This window comes from Apostichopus japonicus, chromosome 2, assembly GCF_037975245.1.
Source record: "Apostichopus japonicus isolate 1M-3 chromosome 2, ASM3797524v1, whole genome shotgun sequence".
NCBI classification, from domain to species: domain Eukaryota; kingdom Metazoa; phylum Echinodermata; class Holothuroidea; order Aspidochirotida; family Stichopodidae; genus Apostichopus; species Apostichopus japonicus.
The window spans coordinates 5,724,286-5,738,716 of NC_092562.1; the positions used below are offsets into that span (position 1 = coordinate 5,724,286).

General features: G+C 40.7%; 1 protein-coding gene across 1 annotated transcript; it reads right to left on the reverse strand.

The window, feature by feature from the left end:
• Positions 1-1,726: 1,726 nt before the first annotated feature.
• LOC139975878 (uncharacterized) lies at positions 1,727-12,773 on the reverse strand. The gene is made up of 4 exons (XM_071984152.1): positions 12,613-12,773; positions 4,154-4,672; positions 3,698-3,852; positions 1,727-2,187 (listed from the first exon to the last, which is right to left on the reverse strand). Exons 2-4 carry the CDS (start codon positions 4,657-4,659, stop codon positions 2,030-2,032), a joined length of 819 nt encoding a protein of 272 aa, XP_071840253.1. The 5' UTR covers positions 4,660-4,672; positions 12,613-12,773; the 3' UTR covers positions 1,727-2,029.
• Between the last annotated feature and the right edge of the window lie 1,658 nt (positions 12,774-14,431).

Consider the following 14,431-nt stretch of genomic DNA (forward strand, 5'->3'; position numbering starts at 1 on the left):
GCGATGGACACCTCAGGTCCAGCTAAAGATAACAAGGTTTCACGTTTCATTCCTGTACTGTCTGCATTTTGTAGAGACACGAACAAAACGTCACTTGCAAGCAACGGAAAGTTAACTTTTTTTCAGATGGCCGCACGCGGTTTGGGGCGAGTCTTCAATGCCTTTAATGCACAGAGTACCTTCATAACAGTGTTGAGGCTTCATCTCACACATTCAGACTAAAATCACTCCAAAAATTTACCGTTTTTTCTTTATTTATGGTGAACAAAACACACAGAACAGTTGTGACTTATGTGAGTTAACTGGTCTGCAAATGGAGAGTTAATGTTGGTCAACAGTGCTAGGTAGGCTACATAAAGATGCTTCCAATGGGGATAAAACGAAAGTAATAATACATTTGCCATCAGTTACAAATGTTTTTTTTTTCTAAATTACTCCTTCCTATATGTTTTGTTATTTACAGTGTGCTTTATCTGACATTTTGTATTTACATTAACAATGGAGAAGAACATATCCTCCATTCTTGGCCTATACTCTCCGCTTTACCTTCTCCCCCTGGTCATCTCCTGGTTTCCCCAAGTATATATCCCGATTACCTCTTTTCAACCCCTCCCTTGCCCACTTCTTTACCATCCTAACATATTTTAAATCCCACAGTGGTTCGTTCATCCCCAGCCTTATTGTTAGAGACTGGTGCCCATAAGTGCCGTAAACCCTCTTCAGTCTTGGACATGACACTTCATTGGTCTCACCCACGACGTCTCCACGTGTTTCAAAGAGAAGTGTAAGGGACCGCCCTCAGTCCCGGGCTCCTTTGTACGTTCGTACATGGTTAGACAGTAAGTTGTTGAATCATGCCTTTGTTTCCTGTTTGTTACTACACTCACTGCCCAATACAAACCATGTTGTCAATCCCAACAAACTTTTACAGCCATCCGAATACACATGCAAATATTGCGTTTGTACTACCAGCAAAAGTACGGCCGTATCCTGTCTGTGACGTTTACTATTAATTATTTATAGTCATTATGTTTATTCCTGCGGCAAGCTTCCCAGTTCTGCTAACAGCAATCGAATTTACGCTATATCGAACGACGACAATTTGGTGAACAGCACTACTCACTACGGCCTTCAGTAAGCATAGCTTTAGACGGGCGTTAATTGTTACACTTTAACTCTCAAATAGCTGAAACAAAACTGTGTGAGATATCGATCTATCTTATAATACCAGTCGTTTCCTACATAAATTGATATCGATATATATATATGCTTTACCTATAGTAGTACAGGTAGGTAAGGAACTTTTGTCTCGCAAACCCTCAAAGCAAAAGAGCTAATGAAGTGAAAAGTGATTGTTTGCTAGTACTCCAAGTACAAATTTACAAGTTTATTCAATCTGTGCACCTCACTCGTGTGAGGTACAGTATGTAGAGTACAAATATGCTTACAAATGTTCAAATGACAACAACGTTGACAAAAAGAATTAAAAGAGGGGGGGGGGGGGGAATATACTGTATATAATAAAATGAAATGTGAACATTGAAGTGACATGCAACGTCCCAGAACAACAGATCAGAGGTCATAGGTTAAATTATGCAAAATGCGATTTTCAGTCAAAATAAATAAATAAATAAGCACATCGGTATGTGTTAGTTTACATTAGTTTCTCTTCCTCACGTTTCGTCAACTGACAAGGCAAAAAAATAAGGAGTCGAAAACAAAAGTCGAAAGTGGTTTGAACATTTTAAGATCCTTGTCTGTTCAAAGGACAATTGGAAATACATGTGAAATGAATGCAAGCAACAGACGTAATTCAAACATAAATACTATTAACAATTGTAACTCACACATCAGGTATCTAATTATGTAAAGAAACGAATGTTCCTAATGTAAGACTTACAGTTCAGTCATATACTAGTAGTAATGAAGGTAATGAAAAAAAAGTTTTGGAAGCGAGTTTTAGTTTCTCTCGTAAATGACTGATTTGCATCGTTGAAACTCGATTCCCCACGAAGAACGGGAAGTTGATTTACTTTTGTGGGCCAATGTAACGATATGGTCCCTTTTGATAGGTCCGCCTACGGTCTGGGGCTGGCAAACCACGATCCTCGTTAGTTTCCTCCTCTTCTTCGATTTGGTTGTCCGACCACACTAATCTTGCTTCTCTCATGTCAAACTGTGCATCATCTGTAAAAAGAGCGATGTACTAACCTATGAATAATCATGTATTATACTCATTTGATCTAACACACCCTGATTTGATACAGATTGATCAAATGTTACTACTGGCCTAAAGTATGTATTGTTATAACATCGCAAAGGATATAATGATTCTCTGACATCTCTGTAATATGGCAGGGGATGGATTAATGAGCGTTTCATATTGCATTGATGGACTACACGATGACGTCACTTCAAGTGGCTCTATGAAAGAACCCAAGAAGAGGAGAAAGGGGCCCCTTCCCACATATAACATTGTAACACTTTCACTTTGAGAAGAGGCCGGCCCCACTTAATAATTTTCGCACTTTCATTTGAGAAGGGGCCCGGTCTCACTTGAATTATTGGTAACATTTTCACTCCGAAATAGAGAAGGGGCCCGGTCCCACTTGAGTTATTGGTTTCTTCTTCAGTTTGTGAAGGAGCCCGGTCCCACTAGAATTATTTGTAACACTTTTACTCCCACATAGAGGAGAAGGGAACCGGTCCCACTTGAATTATTGTAACACTTTCCCTTTGGGTGTATGTAAAAGGATAGTCCTGTCGGCAGACCTTAAAGCAGCATTTTGTGTCCTTTTCTATGATTTTTCTCAACCTCACTGACTCCACTATGCCATAACGACATACATAACTAGCTTATCTTTTTAAATCTTACTTCAAATGGTGGCATAAAAGTCGAAAAATTGCAACTTTCAACTTTGTTTTTCTCCAAGATATTTTCCGTTGGGATCCCAATAAACCTCGCCCATAATATGAATATTTAAACACTACGAACGTCATTGACCAATACGTAATACAACACCATGTTTGATTTGTGTACAGTCTATAAGGCAGTTGTACCAAGGAGTTCCATAACAACTCCCTGGTTGTACCAACGCAAAGTCTTGAATCTATTTTTAGCAACGGCTCATAACTAAACCTGCATCTCTGATTGGTTGAATTCAAACCAGTGGTTTTGGGGAACTGCATGTATGCGATTAATTTTAAATGTGGAATTTGTCGTGGACACTTTTCTCATTATCTGCAAGTATCCTTAATTACTCGCTAATTAACGTTGTTGGCAGGGAAAAACTTGGCTAATATCTTACTTTGCTGTTTTGTGATTGATATATGTAAAAAACTCGATGGACATGTCAAGAAAGTAGAATACGGCGACCAAACGCAAAATGCTGCTTTAACCTGTGATTCAGATATAAATTTACCGTTGGTTCGGAAATCCTTTTTATATACAGCGTCACCTCCCGCCTTACTCCCAATGTGTCCCTAAACAACAGCTAGCGTCACCTCCCTCCTTGCTCTCTGTGTATCCTTATACAACAGCGTCACCTCCCTCCTTGCTCCCTACGTATCCCTATACACCTGCTGATTATACATTACCTGCAGGAATCACTTATGTACAAATTTGCTCGATGATGAGGGAGGGAGACTATTGTTAACCATGTTATAAACTGAAATATTTTAATATATATATATATACCGTTAGCATCAAATCTTTCAAGCAACCCACGGAAAGTCGCCGTATCACCGCCTTTGGCGATCCATTCGTATCTTGTGACGTAACCATTCTTGTCTGAATCAAGTTCACCGAAGACGACTTTAACAGAAGCACCTGATTTCAGCAACCGTTGAAACCTGACGATGAGTGTAACGTAAAAAAAGTAAATGACCATTATTGTTTTGTTTCATATACCTATTTATATACCAGTTATGATGTTCTGTAAAATCGTGCGGCCAGAACTATCCGACTTCATAGTCCGTCAATACTTACCGCTATTCACCACGTATAGACGGCAACGTATTTAAAGTGATAAACACAGTATCTACAGCTACGTGTTGCAAAAATGCATGATCAACAAAAAGGTAGACTGGATTATTTTTGATACTTGGGTTACAAGAGGTATATCATTCTTCTGGAAGGGATTTAATAACTCACCTCAAAGCAGTTGGATTGACTGAATTATCAGGTACCACCCTGTTGTCCGATGGGGCTCCCCTGTTGTCATCCTCTGGAGGACAGCGTACCCCTGGTAGTCCTCGAGCAATCGCTGGACCCCGAGCCCCACGAGGCCCCCGGATTCCCGAGTTCCTTACAGGTTCCGTGCGGCATCCACTATGAGGTTCAGAGTGACGCCCACCTTCTGGTCCGTCCGACGGGGCTCCCCTGTTGTCATCCTCTGGAGGACAGCGTACCCCTGGTAGTCCTCGAGCATTCGCTTGACCCTGAGCCCCCCGAGGCCCCCGGATTCCCGAGCTCCTTACAGATTCCGTGCGGCATCCACTATGAAGTCCATCACCTCTTGGTCCGTATGACCCATCCTGACCAGGCGCAGGACGACCATATAGCTCATTAGCCCCTGCTAGGTTGGTGCCGGTTGGCGAACAGCTTGTGGTGATGTGCAAACACAAGAGAAAAACTGCTGGTTTGAAGAATGTATACATGCTAAAGCTATGTCTGTGAAAAAAAAAGAAAAGAAAGAAATCCATAGTATGGTAGTAGCACTGTCGTAATATTCTACGCTGGTTCGTCCGACTGGAAATTAGCCTTCTTCTTGTTTACCAATAAACTGAGGGTGTCAAAGATTCATGTGATATGAAACTTTTACATCACTTGGAAAGGGGCTCTACACCCCTTCCTAGATGTTATTACACTCAAGCTATGCAATTCATCAGTGCCTGATTCGCCTTACCGTCAATACTTTGCAGTATTCTCGAATGACTTGTCAGGCATAAACAAGAAAAGCTAGAAGTCTCCTGTGTTTCCCGTGGATCTTTTTGCCGTCGAAATGAGTAGTATAACCAAATACTCTCAGCTACATACCGGACAGTAGCGGTTTATTACTAGATGGAATTTTCTAACTCCCCTTGGAGGAACACAGAAAAGCTGTTACTTTGTTACGTCAAATATGTTTGATCTTTAATGTGTTAAAGGACCATTTACATTAACTCAATAGCCTCTGAACAGTGTAAGCTATTGTATTGCATTATATAGAGACTACACATGACAATTAAACCCGGAGCGGAAAGTTACTTTGAACCCCCTCATATCTCGAAAATTCCAACCTTTAATACCGAAATTCTACTTGTTTTCTGGAAATTTCATGCTGAAATTTCCACAACTCATCCCAAAATTGTTACTGTTTCCTCTCAAAATGCCGTTTATTTTCTAAAGATTCCCACCTTTTTGGTTACGATGCCGAAGGCTCAGTATCTCTTGGCAATCGTGCGTGTGGGCGCGTGCGTGTAATTGTGTGCTTATGTGACGGCCCGCTTGTAAACACGGTATCTCAAGAAAGCACAAGATGAGTCATTGTCATGCGTGATAGGTATAGTCCGGGAGCCCAGAAGGTTTATTCAGCTGAAGAGGTACAAAAGGTTTGGTGGCCTGATTGTGTTGGTAGGTGACCAAGCATCAATAAAATGTGTTGCTGCCGGGGCACACCCTGCATGGTAGGTGAGGGGGTCACAAAATAGGGGGGCAAAATATGCTTTTATTTAGCTGAAGAGGTACAAGCACAAAAGTTGCTGGATCTTATTCCCAGGAGGGTACCTTGAATCATGGTGGCAATGACAGCAATATCTGACTGCATGGGGCCCCAGACAGTAGCCCAAAAGAGGCCCGCCCATATGGTATTATTCAGCTGAAAAGGTACAAGGGTGAATTCTTTTGCATTTGAACTGTTACACATTGTGGTGTACTAAAACACTAATGACAGTAACTTTGTCCTGCATAGGGGCCCAAACAGTAGCCCTAAGAACGGGCCATGCGGTACAACCAGCTGTTGGCTAATTTATCTAGCTGAAAAGGTACACGAACAAAACTTGTTGGATACTGCTCCCAGCAAGACTAATTTCATTGCTGTAGCAACAACAGCAATATCTGACTGCATGGGGCCCCAGACAGTAGCCCAAATGGGGCCCGCCCATGTGGTATTATTCAGCTGAAAAGGTACAAGGGTGAATTCTTTTGCATTTGAACTATTACATATTGGGGTGTACTAAAACACTAATGACAGTAAATTTGTCATGCATAGGGGCCCAAACAGTAGCCCTAAGAATGGGCCATGCGGTACAACCAGCTGTTGGCTAATTTATCTAGCTGAAAAGGTACATGAACAAAACTTGTTGGATACTGCTCCCAGCAAGACTAATTTCATTGCTGTAGCAGCAACAGCAATATCTGCCTGCATGGGGCCCCAGACAGTTGCCCAAAAGAGGCCCGCCCATATGGTATTATTCAGCTGCAAAGGTACAAGGGTGAATTCTTCTGCATTTGAACTATTACACATTGTGGTGTACTAAAACACTAATGACAGTAACTTTGTCCTGCATAGGGGCCCAAACAGTAGCCCTAAGAATGGGCCATGCGGTACATCCAGCTGTTGGCTAATTTATCTAGCTGAAAAGGTACATGAACAAAACTTGTTGGATACTGCTCCCAGCGAGACTAATTACATTGCTGTAGCAACAACAGCAATATATGACTGCATGGGGCCCCAGACAGTTGCCCAAAAGAGGCCCGCCCATATGGTATTATTCAGCTGGACAGGTACAAGGGTAGATCCTTTTGCATTTAAACTATTGCACATTGGGGTATACTAAAATACTAATGACAGTTACTTTTCCTGCATATATGCCCTCACAGTAACCCTAGATAAGATAGGCCCTGCAGCCCAACCAGCTTTTAACTAATATCCCTACCTGAATAGGTACATAAACAAAACGTGTTGGATACCGCTTCGAACAGGACTAAATCTATTGCTGCAGTATTGACAGCATATCTGCCTGCATGGGGCAAGACGGCGGATAACAATTAAATCATCAAATCATGGTCTTGTCCCCAAAATGCCAGCCTCATCGATGATCACTCTGGACTTCGGTTCAGGAAACAAGAGACGATTCATAAACGTAACCAACATTTCACGTGAGCTTGAAAGAAAGCAAACAGGTTTGAGTGAAGCTCTCATTAGTTTTCATGCTCTGACTGGTTGTGACTACAACTCTGCGTTCTACCAGAAAGGCAAGTCTGTACCCTTCAGTTATCTAGAGAAACACCCTGATTACGTTGAGGCACTGAAGTCCCTATGCACCAATGCTGTCGATAAACCTGCAGTGACTGCATTTGTTTGCAGGATCTATGGATTCAAGGCATTGGACGACATCAATGAAGCCAGGCACCAGTCTTTCACCAGGATGACTAAAAGAAAACAGCAAGCGGTACACGTAAAGAAGATCAATTGCTCATCTTTACCACCATGTGAGAAGGTACTGTATCAACACGTATTACGGGCAAACTTCGTTGCTACGATGTGGAGCCATGCACATACCAAACAACAAACCAAAGACCTGCACCCACTGAATTATGGATGGATCGCCAATGATGATGGACTGTATGTGCACCATTGGTATGAAGGAGAAGCTCTACCCGATACATTGTCCAGTGAAGACTCGGAGCCAGTACATGAGCGTGAAGAAATGACTCTGGCTTTGGATGCTGTCGTTGATCCAAGAGATAACTATGCAGAAAATATGAGAAAATACGATATGGACGTAGCAGATGTTGATGATGACAGTGAGTTGGATGATCAGCCATGGAGTGATGACAGTGAGAGTGAATGTGAGGATGAGGATTAGGTATGACCCTTGATGAGAACGCAAACAATTACTTGTGCCATTTCTATGTCGTAAATAATCATTATATTGTGACATACATCAACACAATAGAACGGGCAGAAAGGTAATATTCTCTATTGACAGGAACTTACGGATTTCATAGTTATTATGTAATAAAACCCATCTGTTTGCAGTGGTTAAAACAAACTTCCACCACACCCTGGAGCAACATTTCATCTGCTTGACATGTACAAAACCTGTTACCCAGAACCTATGAGGCTGTTGAAGATTGATGTAGTTTTGATATTTGGCCTTTTCTTGGTTGACCCTAACATGTAACATTAGTGTATTACTCGCTAAATCAAGTGCTGTATTTTCTATGTACTGCTGTGACAATGGACAATAATAATGTCAGCAGCTTACATTTCAGAAAATTCCACTGACTTACAGTACTTTTTACTTGTCTGTACATTCCTAACTTTTGTACCTAGCTATGGGAATCTAGTAACACCAAGGGCGGCGGAAGCACTTTTAATCTGGGGGGGGGGGGGCACCAACGTCGAAGGGCACTTTGCAGAAATTCGATTGGACTGATGCAGCCTGATATTTAGTACCCTTCATAACTCTTATTGTATTATCTTATTTGCGTATACACATCACTCCATCAACGCCAACCCCCCCCCCCCCCCCTCAAGGAAACAATGCATACTAGCACTGCAGTATCTAATGTGCAAATTGGGAAAGAAGGAAAACGACAAAATGAGGTGAAATCATTATAAATTCCAAGTCCCTGCACACGCGATCGATAAATGCATGAAAGCAAATGAAATATGTGAAAATACTGAAAGAAAAGTAATTTTCTATGTGTTTTTCAATGGTTAAACTGATAGTATTATGATCATTATTATTGTAACGACTATTTGAATAATTATAACCAATTTGGAAGGGTTATAACACGGCAAATGATTGTATGTTATTGGCATGCGATGAAATAACTAATGCATGCCTATATGATATGCACATTAAGATGTTGAACGCGCGCGTAGCGCGCGAAAAATTTTGGCAATATTTTTCGGGCAAGTTGTTACAGCTCCCCCTCCCCCCCCCCCCCCAAATCAAATTGGGCTCCTACGCCTGTGGTAGTAAACATTTAAAACTTCCCGAAATATTTCATTCGACGTGGGTTTCGCTTTGTAAACTCTTGTTTTATTTAGAAATTTTTATGTAGAAAAAGGGCACATTTTTAATCTGAGGAAAAGTGGGGGGGCACGTGCCCCCTGTGCCCCCCCGGTTCCGCCGCCCTTGAGTAACACTCTTTCGTTATAATTCTGTGTGCTAAACTTTATGTTATCAATGTTGCCTAAGATATACAAAATGGTGTCCAATTGACTGTTAACGGTACATTACCCTAGTGTATATGTATTATGGATGTTACTATATGTTATCATTTTAACCAAAACTGTAAATATGTTATTTCAGCAAGTGATGATGTTAACATGCCTTCATATGATTATCACTGATAAATCATTACGATCAATGATTGAGCAATTTGAATCAAAGTATATCAGTTCAATGCTACAACGATGGAGACCAACTTTGAGTTAATTAGGGCCAGTACAATGTTTTAGGTCATTCTGAAAGATACAATTCTGGCTACACAAAGTATTTTAAATTACATTTAAAAAAAGTGCACCTATCATAGCGTTCAGGTATGGTGGTATTCACAGTTTTGAATTGCCTCGCAATCCAATTATAAGGTACGTTACACTGGATTTCTAACGAAGAAGACAAATAACGTTGTTAACCAGGTCCAATAAATCATAAATCTCTTGCAATTATATCATTTCTGTTTTCTCTCACTGCTCGTCCAATCGTGGCAAGAGACAATAAACATGAAAGGAGGGGCTATGTTGGGCTATATTGTCTGGGCCCCAGTGCAGAACGAAGTTGGTGTCATTGGTAGATCTACTTAGGTAAACCTAAATGTATCAGCATCAATGCTGAAAGATTCACCCTTGTACTACTTTGACAGAATAACACCATACGGGCCTGTTTGGGCCACTATGAAGGACAAAGTTACTGTCATTAGCATTATAGTATACCCCGATGTGTAATAGTTCAAATGCAAAAGGATCTACCCTTGTACCTTTTCAGCTGAATAATACCATGTGGGCTGGGCCCTTTTGGGCCACTGTCTGGGGCCCCATGCAGGCAGATATTGCTGTTGTTGCTACAGCAATGTAATTAGTCTTGCTGGGAGCAGTATCCAACAAGTTTTGTTCATGTACCTGTCCAGCTAGATAAATTAGCCAACAGCTGGTTGTACCGCATGGCCCATACTTAGGGTTACTGTTTAAGCCCCTATGCAGGACAAAGTTACTGTCATTAGTGTTTTAGTATACCCCAATGTGTAATAGTTCAAATGCAAAAGGATCTACCCTTGTACCTTTTCAGCTGAATAATACCACATGGGCGGGCCTCTTTTGGGCCACTGTCTGGGGCCCCGTGCAGTCAGATATTGCTGTTGTTGCTACAGCAATGTAATTAGTCTCGCTGGGAGCAGTATCCAACAAGTTTTGTTCATGTACCTTTTCAGCTATAGATAAATTAACCAACAGCTGGTTGTACCGCATGGCCCATTCTTAGGGCTACTGTTTGGGCCCCTATGCAGGACAAAGTTACTGTCATTAGTGTTTTAGTATACCTCAATGTTTAATAGTTCAAATGCAAAAGGATCTACCCTTGTACCCTTTCAGCTGAATAATACCACATGGGCGGGCCCCATTTGGGCTACTGTCTGGGGCCCCATGCAGGCAGATATTGCTGTTGTTGCTACAACAATGAAATTAGTCTTGCTGGGAGCAGTATCCAACAAGTTTTGTTCATGTACCTTTCAGCTAGATAAATTAGCCAACAGCTGGTTGTACCGCATGGCCCATTCTTAGGGCTACTGTTTGGGCCTTTATGCAGGACAAAGTTACTGTCATTAGTGTTTTAGTATACCTCAATGTTTAATAGTTCAAATGCAAAAGGATCTTCCCTTGTACCCTTTCAGCTGAATAATACCACATGGGCGGGCCTCTTTTGGGCTACTGTCTGGGGCCCCATGCAGTCAGATATTGCTGTCATTGCCACCATGATGCAAGGTACCCTCCTGGGAATAAGATCCAGCAACTTTTGTGCTTGTACCTCTTCAGCTAAATAAAAGCATATTTTGCCCCCCTATTTTGTGACCCCCTCACCTACCATGCAGGGTGTGCCCCGGCAGCAACACATTTTATTGATGCTTGGTCACCTACCAACACAATCAGGCCACCAAACCTTTTGTACCTCTTCAGCTGAATAAACCTTCTGGGCTCCCGGACTAGTACAGTAGATGCCCCGTGATGTGTATACAGATGTTCCCTATCGCTTGTGTTCCCATTCATGTATATGGATGGTGAGCGGGCCTTAACGTAACTTCTTATAATGCAATATCTCTTCATCCGTACGTCCGATTTATTTCGTACCTGATATGTACAAAGTATGTACATGTTCATTGCAACAAAAAGTCTCACCTCATTAGTATTCATGAGTGGGTTGGCCTAAATAGGAAAACAGCTAAAAAACACGATATGTCAACAACCGATCAGGGCTTAAAGCGCGAGCTCCATCCTCAGCACACTAAATATTCATATATTATAGGGGGTTAAAACTTACGTATTTCTTTATCCAGCTCCATCCTGAACGCATGTTAAAGCCCACTCACATTGTTTAACCACGCTATACCCCAGTCTTAGCACAGTCATTACGTCACTCAAAGGTTTCCCGCCTTTTTATGTAAACTTCACCTCTCGCGCGCACTTCAAGCAGTGGCAGACGACAACTGTTCAACGCACAACCATAGCCGTATATACGGCTCTGCGCACAACCAATTAGCCAAACAACGGGGCGCGGCTTATCACAATGGCTTATCTCATTTCAATATCGCTAAATGCAATGAGCTGGAGCTGTACAAAGCTGTAACCCCTGATGCATTAACCACATGTTGATTCAATGTCATACTTGGTAGGTACGCCATGTTAAGCAGTATAGGCGATTGGAGATTGGGATTGGAAAAAGTCGAAAATTTGACGATTTATGAGTTTATATGAAACAAAACATCATTTGATTGGCCGACACACTTTTGACAGACAATTTGTCTGTGTGGAGTTTCAAGGTTATAATAAAATTGAAAGCGGCCAAAAGAGGGGGGGGGGGGAAAGTTACTTATTAAGCGCCCAAATTCCACATACATACAATCTGCAGAACTGGCTTAAACGACATTGAGTTATGGACTAAAAAGTAAAAGGTGCATGGACAAAAACCCGCAGGTTTGGTTTTCCCCAAGTTCTGCTTTGCGAATGCTCTTCTCGGTGTCGACTAGCCGACTATTCATTCAAGTAAGTATCGTAAATAGCATGCATGAATGTGTTAACCTTTATATGGAAGGGTGAACCTAAGGCCCAGTTGAGTGTCCTAATCTTTCCCTGTCTATTAAAACGTAAACATTTGACGTTTTACGCCCGATTGACGGTAGCCACTGACCGACATGGAAACTAATAACTGTGTTGGCAGTTTGTCACTGCATTAGTAAGGTCTAAGTTGAATGAGAAAACAATCATATATGAAGGATAGAAATAACTGGCAGACCGAGATGTATGGTTAATTGTACACGGTTAGTACTAGATGTTTCTGTAAGTTTAACCTAATACAATCGCAAATAAATATTAACACTTAACATAAAATATGACAATTTCTTACCTTTGTAGAAGTGGCAGAGTTTTAACACTTTGGAAGACAAGTTGAAACAAACTGTTATCTCGAAGCTTCTCAATTTATGTTTGCCAAATGTAACAGACTGTTTTCTCTTTTATAGTTTGTTACTTAGCGACGATGAATGACTTTGTTCCAAAAACACAACATGTGGACTGTGATGATGCTGCTTTTCTTTGAAATGACACCACCACCACTTTGAGTGGCGGGTGTAAAACTTCCTGAGATTTAGAAGTCAGTTGTTGGTTCCAACCTAACTACTTCCGTAGAAAGGTTAACATTTAGCTGATAGTAATTTCCTGAAACAGGAACTGAAAGGAGTGTACCTCTTAGAAATAAAGTTACTATTAAACGATGACGTAAACGTTATATTTGGTGGGTTTAATGTGAATTATACATATTATATTTGTATATTCAACAATACTACGATACTGTCTTCAGTAATTCCTTCCAACTCGAGCTAGTATTCCAGCAGGGTGTATGCTAGTTTCAGAGAATTTCTCGATTTTTCTTTTTACAATGCAGAGGGTAATCATTAGGAGTAAATAAATCGTTCATTATACAAAGATGATTCCATTATGTATTCATTGTCGATAATTCATTGCTTTGTTTCACCAGTGCTGATGAATGAAGTCATCTAAGACTATCTTGTATTTCTTTACGCGATAGTTTGTATTCATAATTGTTTCTATAAGCAAGCGCTGAAAATTGGTGACCTCTTAAGATATAACCAATCTTATATAAAAATCCACCCACTTCCATTGCAGTTAATCTGGAAAACGATTATGGCTAATTTTGTCAAGAGTTAAGAATAAATGTTGGAAACAAAACTGTTCATAGGAGAAGGTAATAATAACAGGTTATTCAGCACCTTTTTTTTTTGGCGACGCTTAATCGACAAAGATTTGGAATCTTTCCAATTCAGAAATTCATTTCTAGATTGGGAAACCGTAGATTGCTATTGTATGCAAAACCCACCTTACTATGACTCACCCGGCCGGGGATCGAACCGGGAACCTCCCGATTGCTAAGCCTCAAATGCCTTTATCCGCCTTTATCCACTCGGATGAGCACCGGTTATAATTGACGTTAAGCAGAAAAAGCTATTCAACAACCATAATCGCTAAAACAGCAAGGGTGCGTTTGGCCCACACATTAATAATATAGCCTAGTACTATTCACCTTTAAAAAAGACTCTATCGTATTTCTACCATATCGGACATTTCCCCCACATTATTTGTAAGGCTATACACTTATCAATTCTTTTTTATTTTTTCAAATTTAGGCCAAAATAACGACTTTTTCTATTCCTCCCAATATTTTGTGAATCGGGTAAATCGATATTCTCGTTGTAAATCAGGCATTGATATGTTCTTATTCGTACCCATTTGAAAGAAAATGGCCATTTTAACACGATTTAATTGATCAACTAATTAGGCCAAAAAAGGCTTCAAATTTCGACTGGAAATTTCACTTTATATTCAACAAAAAACCATATTCGAGCTCCAAGAATCCGTATCAGCATCGTGAAAAAAATTGGAGAAATTCCCTTTGTTTTCTTGAAAAATTTGTAAGGCTATACATTTCAAATTTGGTCAAAATCGCGACTTTTTTCAAATCTTCCCAAAATTATGTAAATGGGGTAGAGCCATCTTCTTGTTGTGAACCAGTCATAACAATGCCATTACAATGCTATGATAGTGATCATTCCGTATCACGTAATGGCATTCCAGCGTTAATTTGTAGTAATTCAGTTGTCTCTCTTTTCAATTCAACAGCTGTCAGGATGAACAACATATTTAATCCC

Bases quoted from the DNA above. Each gene is read 5' to 3' on its own strand.
- LOC139975878 (XM_071984152.1), bottom strand. From the start codon at position 4,659: ATGTATACATTCTTCAAACCAGCAGTTTTTCTCTTGTGTTTGCACATC. The intron at 3,853-4,153 runs GTGAGTTATTAA...ACTCATCGTCAG, and splicing joins GTCAATCCAACTGCTTTGAG to GTTTCAACGGTTGCTGAAAT. The intron at 2,188-3,697 runs GTATATATATAT...CTCTTTTTACAG, and splicing joins TGAAAGATTTGATGCTAACG to ATGATGCACAGTTTGACATG.